Here is a 23711-nt window from a genome sequence, read left to right on the forward strand (position 1 = left end):
TATACTTATGTTTGCAAATCAGAAATACCGCGATGAAAATGAACCATGCTTTTACTATAGTAAAAGTTTAGTAACCATATTTCTTAATAAAGTTAACATTTGTACAGCCACAGTATTACTACAAATAAGTCAGTGTGGTTAAACTATGATTAGTGTAGTAAAAGGTGTTTTTTTCATAAGGGTTTATAGTAAGGTATAAATCTAAGACAGAAACATAAAAAGAAATACATAAAAAAGACACATGCATGACACAGTACTACAGCCATGGTACTTTATTTTCACAACATCAACCGAATATTACGAGACAATGAAAGATAACTTTAATTAGGGTTAAACATTTAAATTCTTACACTTAAAAGCTGAGGGCGCATCTCCGCTGCTGCGTCTGGCTGCCATATTTACATCACCACAAAGCTCCTCCCTCCCGCACGCAATGGGTTGTGGGCAATATTAGCCGTTAGAGTGTGGATCGATCTGCACTTCGAAATCTAACCGGAAATAGTAGACCATCCGGGTATCTTTGGGATACTCATTTCAACATACTACGTTTTGGGACGTACTAATTCTAGTTTCGAATACTATTTAGGACGGATAGTATGCGAATTGGGACTCAGCACTTGTGTTAAATTTAATGCTATTTAGCTGAAAATGTCCAACCTGTCATGAAAATTTACATTGAATTGGCATGACAGGGTGGACATATTTTATAGGTTTGTTTGTATGGTGTCTGCTTGCAGTTCATTTATAAAAAGTGCCGATATGCATTTCTAACAGCCCAAGGTCTCTGTCTCCTTAAAAACATATGAAGTAAAATGAAAAATCTCTCATTTATTTTGGGAAATTTTGCAGCCTCAAAGGCAGTTTATAGTGATATTGACCCAGGAAACATAATCCATTACAAATGGTATATTTACTGGTTGACACATTTCTGCCATCACACACGTATATTCTGTAATGCGTACTGCATATATGTTCAAGCTCCATTTTTATACTTCATTGAAATGACAGTCCATAGAGATGGTTTAACCTTTATGTGCAATAGAGCTGGCGAAAAAAATTGTCCGATATTCTTCAATTTTCATGTGTGTCTGATCAGTAAAGTAAGTTCAGTGATTAGTAGTAAACATCTATCACCTGCTTTCAAATGGAGCGGCATTTACTACACAGAGCTGTATTTCACAAAAAGTGGAAGATAATTGTGGAAGATCATCTTCGATTATGAACGCGATTTTGCCTAGCTTCTTGGTGAACTACAGCTCTGTGTAGTATATGCCGCTCCATCTGAAAGCAGGTGATGGCGATTTACTACTAATCACCGAACCGTTTTTACTGATGAGACACACATGAGAATTGCAGGCGATTTTTTGCTTAGCTCTAATGTAATAGAGTTACTTTATGATACATTTCAGGTTTATGTATTTTGGTATTGTGTTTTATTTTTCGGTTTTATATTGGAAAGTGTTTTCTGTATGCTGTGGTGCTGCAAAACTACAATTTACCCTCAAAGGGATAAAGTTTACTTTGATTACATCTTTGAAGGTCGATTTCTTTTTTTACCCTTAAGCACCCAGCATAAAAGTGACTTATGGTGAAAATTCCTTCAGGCATGGACGGCCAGCATTAAGTTTAATTTTTAACTTCAATCTCAAGTTCTTAACTGATACTCAGCACCTCAGGTATATAAAAAAAAATCACTTTTGCAGACTCAACTGATTTTTTCATAACTACTGTGAATTCATATGAAGCTATAATGGAAATTTTGGTACAACTGGGTCAGGGCGCATCTCAAACCAGGACCTTCATATACAGTACTATACGCCAATTGACTTGCTCTTTCATCTTTAATATCTCTATCTTTTCAAGTCAGTTACATGAAACTAAGCATGAAAATTAGGATTTGTTCTCTCTGAGGATTCTCCTGTTTACTGAACCCAGTTTTGACACAGAGCACTTCATACAGTCTTTGAATCCAATTTTAAAATGTTCAAGATAAGGGTGCAAGTGAAATTAAAACTTAACTAATGATGATGTAACATACTTTAGAAGTAAATGAACAAATTTCTTTACAGTTAGAAAGAGAGAGAGAGAGACAGAAAAGCACAAGCAAAGTTAGACATATGGATTAGAAATCTGAAAACTTTTTTCAGAATGAAATGGTCAAGACTGACATTTCCTTTATGATCAACTCTAAAATGATTTTATTGTAGCAATTTGTAAGCTCTATATCTGCTATATGGTGTGTCTATGATGGCAGATGCAGACGGCAGACCTGGATCTGACAAAATTTATTCCTTACGACTCAGATTGTTTTGTGTGTACGTTTTTGTTATTATGAGTACTGAAACACAAGTGGGTGATTCTCGCGAAATTAGACTTGCGAGGTGTCATGAAACATTTTGATAATAAAAGTAAATGCTATCAAAATAATAAGCATACCGTTATAAACATCTCATTATGTACTTTTTTGCACATGATTTCAAATTACATCATAAAAAACAATTTTTTTTCCTATTTAAGGGGAAAGTTTTCATTACCGCAACGTGTCCATGACTGGATTTGAGTTGTTTGACATGGAAATATTTATAATTAAAAAATCTAAAAAATAAAAAGCTTTAGTGCATGTTATACTCTAAACATTTACAGTAAAGAAACATGTGGTGTTTGGTGATCATTGGTAAATGTAGTGACAATAATAAGGAATATAAATGTGTCCAAGACCAAATTTCTCATCCTCTGCAACAATTTTCAATCATTGTTTAAGGCCTCAAGGAACTAACATTTAAAAAAAAAATTGTTGGGAGGGACATAATTGACTGTGACACTCAAGATGGCTACCAGGTAAGCAGTTCTTATTTTTCTCTCCAGATAAAAGTTGAAATTTTGTTTGTGATAGTACCTAGACAACTTTTTAGTTCTTATTACCGAAACACGAGTTTGTAAATGCATATATTTAATATAATATCATTTTTGATAATGATAATCTAAAAAATTTAAATAATTCTATAGGAAAACATTTTTAAATCCTCTAAAAATAATGGTTATAGTAAGTTCAGACCTTAATCTTATATGTGCAAAAAAAAAAAAAAATTGGCTTCAAGGGCTTTTTAAAAATTCTGATGCTGGACACCTTCTAAATCTGGATTTTGTGAGAATCACCCAAGTTTATAAACATAGTCCATGTATATATTGTATTCACTTTTAAGAAATCAAATGCAATGAGATGGGATTCATGCAATAAGCCTTTGAAGACAACTTAGTTTGTCCTTAATTGCAGAGCATTCACATACACTAAAATGTTTATGACCTTTTTTTTGTACTATAGATTTTTTGCCAAACTCAATCAACCAACTTTGTGGTTAAGCATATTCCCCTTAGGAACTAACTTTAAATATCTATACACATAATATCAATATGCAGTATTGTATCTATGAAAAGGTTTAGAAAGCTTCAGTTTATGATAAATAAATGCAACAAATAAGGCTTTACCTTTCTAGTTGAAGAGCTGGTGTCGATTTTCAAGTGACTGGCAATAAGCACTGACATTGTGGATCTACACGACGATCATGCCGTTTTGGGTTCGGTGCAGGTAAAGTGGAAAAAAAAACTCCACTGAGGTGCAGCGTGCTTTACCTGCCTGTTGTTCACCCTTTCTCTGTTCTTGCTATTAAATGTTCAGTCTTGGCCACACAGACACCCAGAGCTAAAGTATGCAATTCCACGTCTCACGCTGCTCTAAGCTGTATTTTTCTCCTCTCACTGAATTTCTCTGCCCTTTCAAGCTTCTCTTGCTCTCCTCCATCACCTCCCTCTCCTTCTCATCCTCTCTCGCTCCTGTCTTGCCCCACTGAAGCATGAGGGTAAACCACTCAAAAATTCTAGACAGATATCACAAAACCCAAATAAAATCAGCGGCTGGTGACAGTAAGCCCTTGCCAAATAGTTTAGGCGAGGCCAAAGGAAAGACCACGAATGTGAGTGACAGGGCTAAGCAATAAAACAAATAAACAGTATGTTCACAGTGACATGGCTGGAGACAAAAATGAATTTACAATATGATTTTAATGCGCTTAATTTGGCCATTAGTAAGAAAAAATAACAGATGTTTTAATGTCATCTCTGAATTTAGTAAACTTGTCCACCCAAAACTTTAAAACCGTCCATTTCAATGATTAAATTCAAAACAGATTTAGATTGCAAGTATCACGTTTCATAGTTTCATAGTACAATAAACTGTGTCTATTGCTATTTATGGTTATATTGGTCCCTCTAAACAAAAACAAGCAATGTTCATTCTTTTAAAACAATATCAGAATAGAAATACAAGGAGAACTCGTACATTTCTCTGTGCATATCCGCATTGGATCAATTGAATCAAGTGAATGGTGATTGATGCAGTACAGGTGATACTTATTCTGCATGCTATACCCCTGTAAATGGATAGGGTACTGGCATCCTCAATGTTTGGCAATTTAATCTTTGAAGGATAGTTGCCTCGCACACGCCCAGTTCGGGATTTTGACACCCAACATTCAATTTATTACACAAACCCCAGTGACTCTGCTCTGCCAGTCACTCTGGAAGATTTGTTTTGGACACAGGGGATGAGATGAGAGGAGAGAGACAGCAATAGCACAGTGTAAATTACAATTCATTACAAGACAAGAGAGTTTTAACAAAAACAGACAGTACTGCTGGCTAGCAGGCCTCTAATTGACTGAGTGAGATGAGACTCAAGATGTTTAGAAACAGAAGATAAATGCATTCAAAACAACAAGAGTCTACAGATGCAGATGGCCACATGCACAACACCTTAATAGTTTATCCTCATCTTGACTTGTTTGGGACAAGTGGGGATCTCTCTGTAGTTTTGATTTACTCCAATCACTGTCTAATGTAAATAAATGTTCTACACAAATACCATGGTAAAACAGTTTAAAGGGATAGTTCGGCCAAAAATGATATTAAACCCATGATTTACTCACCCCCAAGCTGTCCGAGTTGCATATGTTTATCGTTTTTCAGACAAACACATTTTCGGATATTTTAGAAAATGTTTTAGATCTTTCAGTTGATTAAATGTAATGTTACGGGGTCCACCCATAGTCCACGACCTTCAAGTTGAAAAAAAGTGCGTCCATCCTTCACAAATTAAATCCAAACGGCTCCAGGATGATAAACAAAGGTCTTCTGAGGGTAATCCGCGCGGTGTTGTTGTAGAAATATCCATATTTAAAACTTTATTAACGAAAATAAATACCTTCCGGTAGCGCCGCCATCTTAGACTCCTCTGTATTCAGGAGAGAGTATTTGCGTAGTGTACGCACTTTTCTTAGTGACGTATGACAAATTCGGAGGGCGGGGGCACAGAGCAGCAGCAGAGTAGCCTCCGTAGGCTGCGTAAGCTCTCATCCTGAATGCGGACGCGACTAAGATGGCGTATTTATTTTCATTAATAAAGTTTTAAATATGGATATTTCTACAACAACACCGTGCGGATTACCCTCAGAAGACCTTTGTTTATCATCCTGGAGCCATTTGGGTTTAATTTGTGAAGGATGGACGCAATTTTTTTGGACTTGAAGGTCATGGAGTAAGGGTGGACCCCGTAACATTACATTTAATCAACTGAAAAATCTAAAACATTTTCTAAAATATCCGAAAATGTGTTTGTCTGAAAAACGATGGACATATGCAACTTGGACAGCTTGGGGGTGAGTAAATCATGGGTTTAATATCATTTTTGGCCGAACTATCCCTTTAAGGCAATCAGCAACCACATGTTATATGGTCATATTGCTGAGCCCTAATGTGTGGATATCTAAAAAAGCAAAAACAGCACTGTAAAAAAATATGTTCCTTCAACTTAACATATCAAGTTAATGCTGTATTTTTTTACAGTGTAACACAATCAAACTTGCACTGCACTAGTCTGGCATAGATGTTTTGAGAACTACAGCTTTGGTCCACAACGCGAGCCTTCGCTGATCGGACACGCGTCTCAACAAACGGACAAGGCGTTTATTGCTGACGCGCTCGCTGTTGCACTATTCTTTGAACCGCCAGGGGGTGACGCAAGCAATCAAGTCAAAAACAAACACTAAGAAGAGAATAGAAGTCGTTGTCTGCTGGAACAACCCTGGTGCTTCTAACATCAGAACTTGATATATAAATATGATAAATGTCTTTATTAAACATTATCATTTCATTAACATTTTACTAAACAATACAGACATCTTAAGGTTTGTATTTTTTATTGCTCGTCCAGTGGTTCATTCAATACAAATATAACCCAAAATACTTAAACATGTGTAAAATAACTTTTAAACTGCAAAGTTTCCATACTTTACTTCCAGAGTGTCAGATAAATATATGCATTATTTTGCATGGATTGATCAAAGAGATACGTCACAGGTTTGCCTGCCTGCTCAGACAGATTCGCCTCGAGTTCTGTCATTTTTGGATGCAGAGCCACGCGCAGTTACAAAAATTGCCGTGCACTCCTCCACGCGAAATGGGGTCTCGCGCACCCACCCAACACACACAACCACCCACTCCGCGTTGACGTCATTTTTGCTGCACGCACCAACGCGCCCATGCGGACACGTCGAGTATAAACATAGATTACGACTGTGTTATTAACTCTTTCCCCGCCATTGACGAGTTATCTCATCACATACTGTATACAGATCCAACAGCAGTAAATACTAGTATGTTTTGATCATCATTCTGAATCTAATCTCTAACAAAAGCAATTACAGTATCTCAGCTTTTGTTCAAAATTGATTATTTTTGAAGAAACCTACTCATATTTGAGAGGTGATAAAAAGAAAACAAATAAAGATAGGATGAAACAATTCTTTTTGTTGTTTAAAACCAGAGGGTCTGTTCTTTCATGTGATAAATCGTCTGTTTATATATTTTAAGAAGAATTTTTTTGGAAGGAATTCAACTTTTGTGAAAATCATTAATAATGCTGCCGTTGGCTGGCAACTTTTTAAAAAATGCTGGCGGGGAAAGGGTTAAACAAAGATAAAATAAATACCAAAGAACTCTCTTTTTCCAGTGTGCAAACCCTCAGCAAAAATAAATAAATGGCTAAGAAAAGGTTAAATTGTGGTGTCATGGTGGCTTTTTTCCAGTTCACTTCCTGGGCACAGTTAACATGCTTTGCCCCTCTCAGCTGCATCATAAAAACTGATATATGAAATGTGGCAGAGTTGTGCAGCGCCCTCCAATAGGTTTAGTTTAAAGATGTGGTGTAGGGCTGTAGCGAGGAGGTTATCGCATGCCCAGAGTGCTTGTGCCCACCCATTTATTTGCAAACATTTCATGCTTTTGGGTAAGGAGCTTTTAATTCGACCTCTGCACTAAGGCAGGACTCAGTAGAAAAGAAATTGTTGAAAAGTTGAAAGATTGATAATCAATAGCTTGTTTAGTCTATAAATGAGAGCTAAATGTGATTATTTATTCAGCGAGGAAGGTATGTTTACAAATTATGGTTACACAATATGCTGTGGAACACAAATGTAAACTGGATTTGAATGAGTTTGACAACATCTGTCAACAAAAATATCAATATCAATATCAATCACTGAACATGACATACTAGTTTTTTGTTTCCCAGCAGTTTTCTACACATCAGAACCCATTCTGAATTCTTGACATGAAAGCATGCTAGACATGAGAGAATAAAAGACAATGTTGTGAAGTGCTGTTATGATGTTTTTATGGGCCTTATTGCATTTTTGTCATTCAGAAGCTTGAAAGATTTGAAAATTATGAACTGACATTGCCACATTTTTCAAAGAATTCAATTTGATACAAAAATAACAGGGTTTTAAAACAATATTGGTGAGCAAAGAAAGAAAACGTTTTGAATGTTTTATTACACAATCATTTGAAAAATAAAGTGAGAATAAATAAGGGGTGTAAGAAAGTATCGATTCACATGCATAGTATTTTGTATGTTGATTGTGTCAATTCTCAGAAATGCAATATTGGTTTGTTTTTTCATACAAATTCATGGCAGTATTTACATCCCGACCATTACCCCGGATTTCCACCGATTGCGGAGCGGCTGCAGATCAGCTCCGTTGCGTTACGGCTCCGCACTCCGCCGTCCGCCAAAACCCACCGGATCCGTATTTGTTGCAGAGCGGCTGCGTGCTGAAGTGACGAGGACCCGTGAGTTCTCGCAAATTCACATGAAGATCGCGCGATATCTAGTTCTGTCTCCGCCCATTATGACGTTGAATATGACGTTATTACAAACCAGCCCAGATCCCAACACGAGATCTCGTGAATTCAGGTATGATCACGCGATAAAGTCATGGCTCCGCCCTGCGGAGCTGTCCGGCATCCGTCAAAAATAGAAGGTCTGCGTATTTGTGCCGGAGGGCTGCGGATGGCCGGAGCTGTGACGGATTCGGAACGCAGTCAATGGAAATACACACATTGACTTGAATGGAAACCGATTGACTCCGCCGCCGTTCCGCAGCGGATCCGCAGCCGCTCCGCAGTCGGTGGAAATTGAGGGTTAGATAGCAGTCTTCTGATATATAAACTTCAAGGGCCCGATCATACACCCGGCGCGACGGTTTTTGCTAGTTTAATCCTGGTGCAGTTTTCATTTTCATGTTTAAATAGCAAATGCATTTGCGGCAGTTTCTGAAAACAATATGTGTTTATGCTATTTTGAGTCAAGACTACGCCATTGACCAACTAAAACCTGGTCTAAAGTCTAAAGTTAATGGCGCAATATTGTTTTTGTTATATAAAGAGCGCATTAGTAATATAAACGGGACGACAACTCGCATTTGCTAATTATACACATGGATGCGCAGCAGCACACAAATGTTTATAAATATGAAAAATTAAAGGATTAAAATCTAAAAGATTATTATTGAGTCTCTTTGACATAAATGAGGACCGATTATCAGACGTTAGAAGACGTAAAGAGCTGCTTCACCTGTACTGCCCTACAAAGGCAAAGTGCAGTAACTACGCATTTGGTCAAAATTGAGTTAAGGGTTAAAATGGGCTTTGTGAGATCTGTTGTATCTTGTGACAAAGTCTCCTGGTTCAATTTTGTCCCATTTCAGAGAAACGTGTGTGCCAAAATTGCAGTAACATGTTTGACTGGCTGGTGTAAAAAAACGTTAAGGGTATTTTTCTTAGTTTTTAGTGTTTGCGTAGTTACTGCACTTAGCCTTTGTAGGGCAGTGTAGCCTGGTAAGTAATTAATTGTTTTGCTTTAAACAAATGCAAACATTGCATTTATTTTAATTTTTTTAAATGCTACCCCACGGATTTATTGTATATGATGACTTTGTACCTGTGGATATGGTGAGATGAGAACCTTTATTAAGGAATGATTTTTAAAACACTCACGGCCCTGTCCGAGTGCTGAAACATTTCGGCTCTCCACGCGTTTTTAAATTCTTTTTCTCCTTTTTGTTAAGTATGTTTTTGCAACCTTTTCTTGCATATTTGTAAATTATTTTTTGAGATAACACTGGCTATACATTTACAGCATTTAAAAGCCTGCTAATTTAACTTCCATGACTGAAAGAAAATGACTTTTAATCCAAAAAAACAATGCAATTTTTTTAACATCAATCTTAAACTGAAGGTCTTCTTTCTCACCTTAGTTTTTCAGTTTACAAATACCGCTATCTAAAAAGGTAATCGCCATGGTGCGAGCACAACTGGCCTTTTAAAAGGGATGTGAGATGAGGCTCTCATTGGTTTATTGCACTTTACGCCCAAAACACACCCATAACTCATTACAAGAATAGGAACAAACTTTTTTCGAAATAGGGCCCCAAGAGTGACAGTAAGTACTGGCATAGGGGCGCACCACTAATGATAGCATACGCTGCTAGTAAAGGAGCATAAAAGTTTTGTTCCAGCTCCTGCTTCGGTGCACAAAGCTGAAGTTTGACGTCAATTTGCCTTTCTTACAGACAAGCACAAAAGAGATTGACAAAAGTCATGCTGTGGATAAAATGTACGATGTCAATGTCAAACAACACAACAAATCTGAGAGTGCACAAAATGACTCACCATCCTGATGCACAGCTAACAGAACAACAGCAGCAAGTGGCTAAAAGTGTGGATCCCCTTTAACTCACTCTGGAGCAAGTTCACACATCAAAGTTAAAAACATTTATTTGGTAAGGTTTGCATATGGTGATGTGTTCTTGATGACTGCTTTCCTAAAATTATATCCTATTCTATCCCCCCCCCTAAAAATATCCTAACATATCGCTTTTGCACACTGCATTGCATTGTATCGTATTGCAAACCTTGTATTTGCAGATTCTTGCCGATACACATATTCTTACAACTTATTAGGGCTTTAATGAACGCATGTAAGTACATGTAACAAATTCTTGGTCCTTCAGCATTTAATTCCAAAATCATTCCTATACTCACTAAATGTTTGACTAGTTAAGGTGTAAACCATAGATTTGCCCATGGACAGTTTGCTTCGACAGTGGCCGTGAATGCAGTGAAAACACTCCATACAAATTTACAGAAGAAACAAGCCAGTGTCTGCTAGGATATTTCCCCACAGGCTTACGAAGGCTACCTGGATGTGTCTTGATTGAGTTCTGCTTGACCACCTCCCTGTAAAGTAGACATCCTGAAAATATTGCCACTTTTCTCTGGGGTGAGTGTACTGTAGTTTGGCTTCCTCCTTATCAGCTCGGGTAAGGGTTTAAAGTATAATCTGAGAATTAGGGTGTCTGCTTTGTCTGTCAAATAAATAAAGTCACCTCTTTTACCACTATTATTAACTACCACCTGTAGACAATATCATTAAATATTACAGTACAAATTGAGGGTTTTGCTGTAGATCCCCTCTATGTTATATACATTGTTACTGTTGTATACTGTTCCTATTATACTTGTTCATAATGTAATTTTGATCAAAAATATCTGCTTTGCTTGTGATCTGAAATAAGCCTTGGTTTTGAAAGCACAAATAACCTTTTAAAGTTTCATGATTTCTAAAATCCCTCAGACTTTTAACATACAAGGTGAGTCATGCCATTGAAATGACTGAGGAGGAGTTTATGCCAACACAGAAGCACACGTGGCAATGTTAAAATTCAGCACAATAAAGGAAAATAGGAAGCTCATTTATATAGGCTGTCAAAATCAAGACTTTGCCACCAGCATGATCCAAAAGAAGCACAACTGAATCATTCATTTAACAAATGCAGCAAACCAGAAAATAGAAGTTTTGTTTCCCTGTAAGCTCAAAAGCAATCCTTCACTTCATAGGGCTGAAGCTTTTTTTATTATGACTGTTTTATGCTGTTTTGGGCATAAATGTTTAAAAACTACTAAAATTGAGCATTTCACACGATGTGGCAGTGTGTAAATTTCAATATTATCAAGTGTTGGGTATTATATGAGGAGTTCAGATGCAAAACCATTTAAGTGCATGTTTTCTTGTAAATGCACCTTTTTTATCTAAAATCTCATGGCATTTAGTTGAATAAATTAGACTAAAACTAAATCAATTCAGATGACAAAAATATGACTAAAACTAAATTAAATTTTAGTCAAAAGACTATGACTATGTTTAATCTGTGTTTGTTCTGCCAGCTCAAAATTTTGAGGTGTTTGATTTCTTTTCTATATTAGGAAATAAAACCTCATAAATAAACTTTCTTAGTTTTCACTGCCCAGACCTACAATGTCTCTTTGTGTTGAGGACTAGTGCATCTTTGAGCCAACATTCAGTACGAGTAAAAATACTTGAGTACTTTTAAATTGGGTTACTTTAATACTTTTACTCAAGTCGTATTTAAATTGGTGACTTGTAACTTGTAGTGGAGTAATTTTTACAGTAAGGAATTTGTACTTTTACTCAAGTATGGCTTTCAGCTACTCTTTACACCTCTGCTGATCTCTATCAAAAGTCCTTCACAAAAATGCAATTATCTCAGCTTTTTGCTTACATTTTTTTATTTTTAAAGAGACCTACCCATATTTGAGAGGTGATAAAAGAGAACAAATAAAGGTAGGATGAAATACTTTTTTTGTTTATATTATTGAATGTTTATATATTTAAAGAAGGCATTAAACTTTTGTGAAAATCATAAAAAATTCTGCCGCTGGCCGGCAACTTATTTTTAAAAACTAGAACTAGCAGTAGACTATACATCTGCACCTGAACAGGGAAATAAAAAATCTAAAAGACTCAGCAGTATCTGCAGTATTGGTGAATAAAAAGTAAATGATGGCAGCTAACCTTTTCTTCTGGCGTAAATTGCGGAGAGCAACGACAAGCACTGGATAAAAACTGGCATCATAAATGAGCCGCATCAGCTCTAGGAGACAGATGGCACATAAAAATAACCGAATCCTGTACAGGAAAGGCTCCAGCGCTGCTAATAAAGTACATTAAGCTAAGAGGATACTACAGCAGACATGACACTTTGGGCTTTGATTGAAGAAAGGTTTCTAAGGTTATCAACCATTTAGGCAGCAGCTGTGATAGACTTATAGGCACAGATTCCAATAGGTTTCCCTTTTGTATTTCTTTTGAAAGGTTGAAAGAATTAAATGGATTTAACTGTCAAAATCAAGCCTTTTATCAGCTGACATAATATAGAGGTGTCATTTTAATTCATATATAAATCAGTCCCTCCAGAAAAACGTGATTATGCGATCGTATGATTTAACACGTAATCAGCCAAAGTCTGCATATTATTTTTTCAAATACTTTCCCCAGCATAAATTGCAAATTTCAGTGCGCAAAATATGCGGGGCTTGCATGATTTCATAATCCCCGTATTTTCATAGCAAAAATCACATATATCTAAGCAGAAAGTTGAAAAATGTTGCGTTTACCTCACACAAGCGCAGCCATGTCCCCTGTTACCATGGGAACGTTATGAAGTGACGTAATTATGTGACGTTAACATCATTGAAAAGTTACAAAAGCTGAAAACAGTTTTTTGCAAGTTCCCGCAATTTTTGCAAGTTCCAGCAATTTCATAGCATAAAATTGCATAAATATCCCACATATTCCATCGCATTTTTTAAGAAAACGTGCCGCAAGATCAAAGATTTTTGCCTGCAACAATCACAAAAAAACTCCTGGAAGGACTGATAAATAATATATAATCAATATCAAATGAAAGTTTTTCCAAGCTATATGAGTTATCAAAAGTTAATGATTGTAACCTTACTTTTAGAGATAGTTCACCCAAAAATGAAAATTCAGTTTTGATTCATACCATGTGTGCCAAGACTCGGTCCTGGAGGGATGGTGTCCTGCAAAATTTAGCTCCAATTTGCCTCAGCACACCCATCTGCAAGTTTTATGTGTGCTTGGTAAGACCAGGTGTGTTTATTATGGTTGGAGCTAAACTCTGCAAGACACCGGCCCTCCAGGACCCCTGACTTACCCTCATGTTGGTCTAAACCAGTATGAGGTTCTTTATTCTAACACACAGTTGATGGTACAGATTGACATCCATAGTGTTTGTTTTTGCTACTATGGAAGTCAATGGGTACTGTTAGCTGTGTGGTTACAAACCTTTTTTTTAAATATCTTCTTTTGTGTTTAAAAGAATAAAGAAACTCATAAATCAAAATGTTGATTTTTGGGTGAAATATCCCTTTAAAGAATGAGGTTTTCAGGAAGGGATGTGCTGCATCCGAATTCTCTCTCTCTCTCTCTCTCTCTCTCTCTCTCTCTCTCTCTCTCTCTCTCTCTCTCTCTCTCTCTCTCTCTCTCTCTCTCTCTCTCTCTCTCTCTCTCTCTCTCTCTCTCTCTCTCTCTCTCTCTCTCTCTCTCTCTCTCTCACACACACAAATCTGTCGTCCTGCTGTGGCTCTGTGAGTGAGTTATAACATATATCCACCCCTGAAGCAGAACTTGATGGGTTCTCTCTATAATGTGGTGATATTTATCAGTGCCGTGATTTAGATCCTTTCAAAGATGCTTTACAGCTCCTTCATTCTTAAGCTCCAGCAGACAGGCTTCGGCTGACATGCACAGGGTTATTGAGGAGAGTCTCACAAATAAAAAAATGAGTGGGCCATTAAAAAACAGGTTAGATGGTCACTTCATGCTTTTCTCTGATCAGACAGCTATCCGATCAAAAGTGTAAATGTCCTCTGAAATGTTTTTGATACTGTTTTAAGACTCAAACCACTTGTGAAAACAACATGCTTGTTGCTTTATAAAGCGTCGACAAGTGTGTAAAAAAGTTTTCTTTTGGAGAGAAGCGTTTTGTTAAGTGCTTTTTCTCCTGTCGATCATCATGCCGTCTTAAACTGTGTTAATACCGCCGGCAACTACATGTAGCAACAGCGGAGCAACACGATCTCTTACTAGGGCAACCAGGCAAGAAGCAGTTGATTTGCTGCAAAAGCGTCAAAGTATAAAATCTACAATGAGCTATAAGACTGTAATAATCCAGAAGGGCAGCACTGAAAAAAAAACCTCTTAGTCATGGTTATGTTTAAAGAGCACCTATGGTCCGATTCACAATATTACATTTCCTTTGGTGTGTACGTGTGTATTATTACATGTTAAAGATATGCAAAAGGTACAAACCCCAAGGTAAACGATGACGCAAGTTATCGTTTCCAACGTAAATCTATTTTCTTGGACTACACACACACGGATTGTAGGCAACAGTTTACTTTCTGGGCCAGTTGACGTGGACAAGACCGACATTATCATAATTCCCCCGCTTCGACTCATAGCCTGTAAGTTAACTTGTGTTAGCATTGCATTGTAAGCAAATCTTTCAAACATACCGAGCCCTTCTGATGACATGGTAAAACTTTTTTTTAAATCGTGGCCACGAATTAGCAATTCGTTACCACGAATTATTAAATCGTGCGCACGTTTTAGTAATTCATTCCCTCGTTTAAGCTAAATTGTGCCCACGTTTTATTAACTAGTTCCCTCGATTAAGTTAAATCATGGCCACGTTTTATGAATTGGTGCCAAGAATTTCATTTAAACCATCTGGACATTAACACAACGCTAACAAGATCAAATTCACTCTAGCCATTATAAATGACGCATACTTAATGCAGTTTTATAAATTCCTGCCAAGAATTTCATTAAAATCATCGGAATAGTGACGCTTATTGCAGCTCAATGCATTAATACATTGCTATTAAGTATCAAATTCATACACCTTATGGCTCCTGTATATATACAGTTTATTAACTCCTTCACAGAATTTCATAAAATATATTGGGACATAACGTGAGCTAACGCATTGATACAGTGCTATATAAGGATCAAATTCATACATCTTGGGTCTTAAACCGTTTTATTCATTTCTGCCCGGAATAATAAAAAAACAATAATCGGGAAATTAACATGACCCTTAACGCATAAATACAGTGCTATTTAAAGATCAAGATTAATCTATATACCTTATTAATGAGCCATACTTCATATACAGTTTTATTAATTCCTGTGCAGAATAAAAAAAACCTTAACACAACCTTTAGGACATTAACATGACGCTTAATGCATGCTAATGCATTAAATACAATGCTTTTAAGATCAAAATCACTTTATTAATAAGTCACATATTCCTGCACAGAATAAAAAAACATATTGGGACATTAACGTGACGCAGTAATTAATTTTGTCATTTATTTTGGTTTGTCCAACTAAAAAATCACCCAAGTGACATAAAGAGATTTTATTAAGTTATTTTATTTTAGTGATATTTAAGCCCCTGAATTATTTAGTTTAATTAATTACTGCGTCACGGTAATGTCCCAATATGTTGGGACAATATATGGGCAGGAATACATAAAACAGAATGGGCCCTATCTTGCACCCAGCGCAATTGACTTTGTCAGTGACGCATGTATCATTCGTATTTTGCGCCGGCGCACAGCGGGGTTTTTCCCTCCACAGATGCACGTCAGCAAACTAGGGAATGAACTTGCGCTCCCTGGGCGGTTCAGCGCAAAAAGGAGGCGTGTTGCGGCGCAAACCATCTGTTATGCTATTTTGCAGTTTCAAAAAACAATTGCGCTACTAACCAAAAAAAACTAGTCTAAAGTCAGTGGCGCGTTGCGCGTGGTTCATTATGCTATTTTAAGGGCGCATGCTTGACCATAATGTATAGCGTGCACAACGCGCATACACTTTGCTTATCTAATCTACACAGATGCAAGTTATTTTTGCAAATCATAAATTGTTACACTTAAAAATATTAATACACGAGATAAGGGGAATCATAGTGGTGAGCATTGTGGTGATAGTTTTTATTTATTCTCATGCAAATAACGATTAAAATATTTTCATAACTTTGTTGTGTGGCTGTATTACGTTTATTTTATGTAAATAATAGTTAAAATGTTTTCATAAGAAACCTTAATGTATATGAACTTGATTTGTAAGAGTACTTTGGGGTTGGACCTTGCTTGCGTTTCTTGGGTCCGATTTCAAAGCCCCCAAACCCTTTCAGCGGTGAGGGTGGACGCAGCGATGTCCTCTGCTGGCGTCAAGTCCTGAGGCAGATCCACCTCCCGTTACACGGCGTGCCCGATTTATGCTGGCAAGCGTGGGATTCCCCCGTACAAGGACGTGGGTCTCCTCGGCTGTGAACCGCTCCTGGCGTGCGCCTGGTAAATCCGTCATAATAATAGCAACCCGCCATGGAACTTGCGCCCTTGCATTTAAAGGGAATGTTGGCTAGTGTTCTGATTGGTTTATTTGACGTTACGCCCAAACCACACCTATGAATAATGAACCTACTTCAGACCAACCCCTTATTGATTTGCGCCCGGCGCAAGAGTTATTTCTCACGCCGGGAAAATAGCAACAGCGCCCAAGATCCGCCCACAAACTCACTTGCGCGTTGCGCTTCGCACTTGCGTTTCAGATCGTTAAAATAGAGCCCAACATGTATATGACTTATTAATAGTGATTTTAATCTTTTACTGTATTTAATGCAATAGCATGCATAAGCATCGCTGGTCAAACTGTGCAGCCTCTTTGCTTAACATAAAAGTGCTCAACCTGTTCGGCAGGTCCAACCATAGGGATTTTTAAAAATATATGGGGATCATTGAACGGCTCCTCCCCAAATGGCATAGCCTTGATGAAAAGCCGCGCCGATGAATGCTTGTTTATTGCAGTACATATGCGGTCGGATTGATCCATCAAGCAGATAGACTATTTGATAGAAAGTGTGGATTAAGGATGTTTAAAATCTCTAGCTTGGTGGTCAGTACATGAATGGATCAAATCAGCACATTTGCAAAGGTTTGTCTCCATATGGCTATATAATAAATACAAATAAGCAGGGTAACTTTGCAGTATCACATTATATATTTTCTACTAAGTGATTTTCATATTATAAACGAGAGTATTCAACTGCAATATGGCAATATCCTCACAACGTTATTATTTCTCAAAACTTTGACAAAAATTATTTTCAAAGGAACTGTATTATTACAGTTATTCAAAGATGCACACATTATTCCGCATATGATTTAAATATTAGTCGAGAGTATATAACGGCAATGAACGTCTTATATGGCAATAAATATCCACATAACTTCAAATAACAGCATAATGAAATTAATAAAAAGACAAGGAAGCAGGATTGGCATGTAAATTGTATTATTATTACCGGAAAAACAGCAAAATAACTGAAATAAACTCTGAGGTAAATGAACAATAACAGTGGAAAAAACTGTATAATAACAGTACTAATAAAGAAAAATCTATCAAAACTTTATATGACAAAAATTATATTTAAAGTTATTCAAAGAGGGTGACCCCGAATAGTCGAAGATTCGATGCATCGATAGGAGAAGCCTGATTCGACTACCAATCTCACAGTCCAATCGTCGCAGATGTGTTATGAAATGAAGATCATTCAATTTTAGCCGTATATGGGTTCACACATTATCTGATTTCACATATAACAGCTTTCTCCCAATATATTAATATACAGCATATTATTATAATGCTGCAAATAATATGTGAGTAACAGCTTTCAATAAATATTTTTAAAATGCGTTAATAAATCCAACATCCCCTGTGACCGGGCTACACGGAGGTTTCTTAGTTAATAAAACATTGCCTCTTTGTTTCTACATTTAAAAGACAAAGCTGGCAATTATATTATGGCTATAGATTTCTATTCTTTCAATAATTTATTTTATTTTATTTATAAATCATTCTGGGTTATCTGATTTGATTTAACTATTTGGCTTGTGTTTTGTTTCTGTGCACTTGAGGCATTTTGAATATTTGTTCTGCACCTTGTTACTTCTGATGACCTTATTTTATTTAAAAAATGTATCTATTATAAAACGTAAATTCTGATCTAATTTAAGTCTGTAAATTTTGGATAGCTTTTCGTTGTATCAATGTTGCGCTACTGCGTGATGGCCATGCTTGCGCATGTAATTTAGCCGAACAGGCTAGGTGCTCTGCCTCTCATATTTAGGAGTTCATCAAACTAAACATTAAAAAACGGATGTTTTTCGACGGGTATAAGTTTTTAAAATGTATTTATCATACATTTTGGTTATCTTGTCAAAAGTTAAACTACAAAACAGGTAAGCCGTTATTTAAAATTTCGGTGATGAAACGGAAACTATCTGCACCGAACCTATTTCTGCCTGACTTTTCTTGTGATTTAATATTATGGTTGGTGTTCACTTTTAAATGATAGCAAAGAGATTCCTGAAATAAATAATATCATCAGGTCTTTCTGTATCTAAAGTGAATACAGAGAGGATCAAAGTCAGAGCAAGCAAACAGGTATTTCTGTGCTAAATAATAACGCATAGTGTCTATAAAATCATTAATTTCAGTGTTTTTCATGTTATAAATTAACGTTTAATGAATTGTAAATAAAGATTAGTTTTTATCATTTACAGTCACAATCACAAATTATTTGTCATTTCTCATTTGTCGGGTTTTTTTTTTTGGTCATGACTGCTTTGACGCGCTATATCTCCAAATTAAGTAAAACACTGAATTAGCCGAGGTTTCCAAGGCAGAATCACCTTTGTTATTTTTTTAGGTTTAGTTATCAAAATGTATTTTTGTGTGATGTTCTGTAGATCTTGGCTTTAAAATGTTATGAGGAATAAATAAACAAATGTTGCCTTATATATTTTACCTTAAAAAAAATAAATATATAAATGCATCGTCAGTTTTGTCTTCGTTCATCACTTGAAAGACAGTTTTGGTCACTTTAACAGAAAGTTGTTTATGTGTGCTGCTTGTGAAAGAAAATATAAGTTAACAATTTGTACCTGGTCTGGCCCCCTCCCAACCCATGCTGATTGACAGGTGCGCAACTCCGTCTTTCGAACAGGTATAATTTTGTATAGTTACTCATTTAGGAAAATTATCCATGATTTAATGATTTTATTATTATTATGAAAATGTTTTTTTTTTTTGCAGATTGATTACGATTTGTATACCCTAGTTTAAATACAAGACCTTTTTTTTTTACCACGGAGGGCCGGTGGTATACGGAATTTCCCGATAGATTTTTTGGTCCCACTCCGCCCCTGACTGTATTAATGCGTTAGGCGTCACATTAATGTCCCTACTTTTTAATGGCCTACTGTGCACGAATTAATAAAACCGTATAAGACCCAAGGTGTATGAATTTGATCCTTACATAGCACTGTATCATGAGCCAGTTAATGTCCCAATATGTTTTTTAATTCTGTGCAGGAATAAATAAAACGAACTATGTGACTTATTAATAAAGTGATTTTGCATTAAGCGTCATGTTAATGTCGGTTGTGTTAAGTTTTTTGTTTTTTTTAAATTCTGCACAGGAATTAATAAAACTGTATATGAAGTTTGGCTCATTAATAAGGTATATAGATCAATCTTGATCTTTACATACTGTATTTATGCGTTAAGCGTCATGTTAATGCCCCGATGGTTTATTTTTTATTATTCCGAGCAGGAATGAATAAAACGGTTTAAGACCCAAGATGTATGAATTTGATTCTTATATAGCACTGTATCAATGCGTTAGCTCACGTTATGTCCCAATATTTTTTATGTAATTCTGGGAAGGAGTTAATAAAACTGTATATATACACGAGCCTAAGGTGTATGAATTTTATTAGGGGTGTCCTCGACTAAGGATTTACGTATTTGAATCAGAATTGTCGAATCTTTCCATAGTCGACCGATAGTCGAATCATATCTATGTTTGTCTGCATGGGTTGGGAGGGGGCCAGACCAGGTACAAATTGTTAACTTTTATTTTCTTTCACAAGCAGCACACATAAACAACTTTCTGTTAAAGTGACCAAAACTGTCTTTCAAGTGATGAACGAAGACAAAACTGACGATGCATTTATATATTTATTTTTTTTTAAGGTAAAATATATAAGGCAACATTTGTTTATTTATTCCTCATAACATTTTAAAGCCAAGATCTACAGAACATCACACAAAAATACATTTTGATAACTAAACCTAAAAAAATAACAAAGGTGATTCTGCCTTGGAAACCTCGGCTAATTCAGTGTTTTTATTTAATTTGGAGATATAGCGCGTCAAAGCAGTCATGACCAAAAAAAAAAACCCGACAAATGAGAAATGACAAATAATTTGTGATTGTGACTGTAAATGATAAAAACTAATCTTTATTTACAATTCATTAAACGTTAATTTATAACATGAAAAACACTGAAATTAATGATTTTATAGACACTATGCGTTATTATTTAGCACAGAAATACCTGTTTGCTTGCTCTGACTTTGATCCTCTCTGTATTCACTTTAGATACAGAAAGACCTGATGATATTATTTATTTCAGGAATCTCTTTGCTATCATTTAAAAGTGAACACCAACCATAATATTAAATCACAAGAAAAGTCAGGCAGAAATAGGTTCGGTGCAGATAGTTTCCGTTTCATCACCGAAATTTTAAATAACGGCTTACCTGTTTTGTAGTTTAACTTTTGACAAGATAACCAAAATGTATGATAAATACATTTTTAAAACTTGTACCCGTCGAAAAACATCCGTTTTTTAATGTTTAGTTTGATGAACTCCTAAATATGAGAGGCAGAGCACCTAGCCTGTTCGGCTAAATTACATGCGCAAGCATGGCCACCACGCAGTAGCGCAACATTGATACAACAAAAAGCTATCCAAAATTTACAGACTTAAATTAGATCAGAATTTACGTTTTATAATAGATACATTTTTTAAATAAAATAAGGTCATCAGAAGTAACAAGGTGCAGAACAAATATTCAAAATGCCTCAAGTGCACAGAAACAAAACACAAGCCAAATAGTTAAATCAAATCAGATAACCCAGAGTGATTTATAAATAAAATAAAATAAATTATTGAAAGAATAGAAATCTATAGCCATAATATAATTGCCAGCTTTGTCTTTTAAATGTAGAAACAAAGAGGCAATGTTTTATTAACTAAGAAACCTCCGTGTAGCCCGGTCACAGGGGATGTTGGATTTATTAACGCATTTTAAAAATATTTATTGAAAGCTGTTACTTCACATATTATTTGCAGCATTATAATAATATGCTGTATATTAATATATTGGGAGAAAGCTGTTATATGTGAAATCAGATAATGTGTGAACCCATATACGGCTAAAATTGAATGATCCTCATTTCATAACACATCTGCGACGATTGGACTGTGAGATTGGTAGTCGAATCAGGCTTCTCCTATCGATGCATCGAATCTTCGACTATTCGGGGTCACCCCTAAATTTTATACTTAATAGCAATGTATTAATGCATTGAGCTGCAAAAAGCGTCACTATTCCGATGGTTTAAATGAAATTCTGGGCACTTATTCATAAAATGTGGGCACGATTTAACTTAATCGAGGGAACAAATTACTAAAACGTGCGCACGATTTAGCTTAAATGAGGGAACGAATTACTAAAACGTGCGCACGATTTACTAATTCGTGGTAACGAATTGCTAATTCGTGGCCACGATGTAAAAAAAAAGTTTTACCATGTCATGAGAAGGGCTCCGTACAAACATGGTAAGGAGCATTACATTTCCGGGCTGATGTCAGAGGTATTCAGGCCAATCGTACAGATTAGCTGGCCAATCAGGGACACGGCGCTTTTCAGATCAATGAGCTTTGTAAAAAATCAGTGTGTTTCAGAAAGACAAGGATATCTGGAGCTACGAAAATGTACGGTATATGGAAAATAATGTGTTTTTTTAACCATAAACCACGCGAACAGATTGTATTATATACCAAATACACAAAATAACGTTGTTTTTCAGCAATGCCATTTAAGGTTTTACATTTTTTTTATACTTTTTTGTGATCCATAAAGCTAGTTTTTCTTAAATAGTGTATACAAATTTCCATTAATACTGCCGCTGTTTATTAATTTAGTGGCACCACCAAACTCCTCCCTCTCACAATGAGTCATGGCAATATGAGCTATAAGAAGTGTTCTGCACTTCAAATCACCAGAAATAGTAGATCATATGGATACACATTTCACCATACTATGATTTGGGACATACTAATTCTATTTTTGAATACCATTTAGGACAGATAGTATGCAAATTGGGATACAAAGTAGCACATGCATAAATACAAAGAAAATGCTTATTGTTATGCCTCCCATACATTACACACTATAAGAAAGGATGTGTTCATTTTTACACTATCTTTTTCTGTTATGCTCTTAACACATTATGTGTCATTTTGTGTTGATTTTGTGTTAAAATAAAACAAAAGTTGTGTTAAAAGTAACACAAAATGTGTTGTTTCAATGATAACAGAGATGTGTGGATTCTGGGACGCATTTAGTGTGTTGTCGCTAAACTAACACTGATTTGTTGTTTTTAACACATCCGTTCTAAAAGTGCATGTGTAAATACAACATACAAAATGTTTTTTGTAAAAACACTTAATAGAATACAATAATTGTATCTCTCAGACTGTAATTCTAAGTCTTCCCTCTTTCTCAATCACCTCTTACCAGAACCATTTTGCCAATCAATACTCAATAAATGGACAATCCGGGAATGAACTCTATTACACACAATGCTAGCTGTTAATACTGACATTCAGTAAATGGCCGCATTGCAGCATCTGCCGTGAGCTGCTTGTTCAAATTGTATGGCATGACCGCCGGTCATGACGATCTTAACACGGGTGACCCAATGATGAGAATGCACCTTTCTCCATGTACAGCTTTTCTAGGTCACTGATATGACTGGAAAACTCATACTGTATGTAAGTGTACATCATTATATTACTTTGATTGCATAAACTTAACAAGTTTTGTTTTATCTACTGTAGTTAGCTCTCTTGAAGCACTAGTCAAGTCATTCACTAACAAGTACACATCCTGCCAGCAGAGGGCACACTCAGTTCAGTTTGCTGCTTCTTAGTTCTTATATCTCACAAGCATGACAGGAACCAAAGATAGTATTGCAGTCTTAAGCCACAATTTCCATGAAAAACAAAATAATAACCTCAAGCAAATAACTCAAAAATCTTAACCAAACCCTCCCACTTCTCTTTTTAGACTCCCAAAACACCAAAGAAGAGAAATGTATTCCAGTGTAAGCTGTTGACAGCTTTGATTTTTCAAAACTTGAAGCCATCTGCCTCACAGCAAAGATAGAAACTTCTAAAAGTTTGCAAATAAAAACACCCCCATCCTCTCGGTGCTTCAGTTTTGACTT

General features: G+C 36.1%; 1 protein-coding gene across 2 annotated transcripts in view; it reads right to left on the reverse strand.

Annotated features, from left to right (window-relative positions):
- The window catches only part of dpp6b (dipeptidyl-peptidase 6b), a 155277-nt gene that overhangs the window by 128942 nt on the left and 2624 nt on the right, over nucleotides 1-23711 (reverse strand). Inside the window, exon 1 of one of the 2 annotated variants that reach the window (XM_065268158.2) lies at nucleotides 3487-3580. The exons of the other annotated variant lie outside the window; for it this stretch is intronic. Coding sequence (XP_065124230.1) covers nucleotides 3487-3543 — 57 coding nt within the window. The 5' untranslated portion in view covers nucleotides 3544-3580. Of the gene's footprint in view, nucleotides 1-3486; nucleotides 3581-23711 lie in introns of those variants that run through there. 2 annotated transcript variants of the gene reach the window in all.

This window comes from Paramisgurnus dabryanus, chromosome 6 (assembly GCF_030506205.2).
Source record: "Paramisgurnus dabryanus chromosome 6, PD_genome_1.1, whole genome shotgun sequence".
NCBI classification, from domain to species: domain Eukaryota; kingdom Metazoa; phylum Chordata; class Actinopteri; order Cypriniformes; family Cobitidae; genus Paramisgurnus; species Paramisgurnus dabryanus.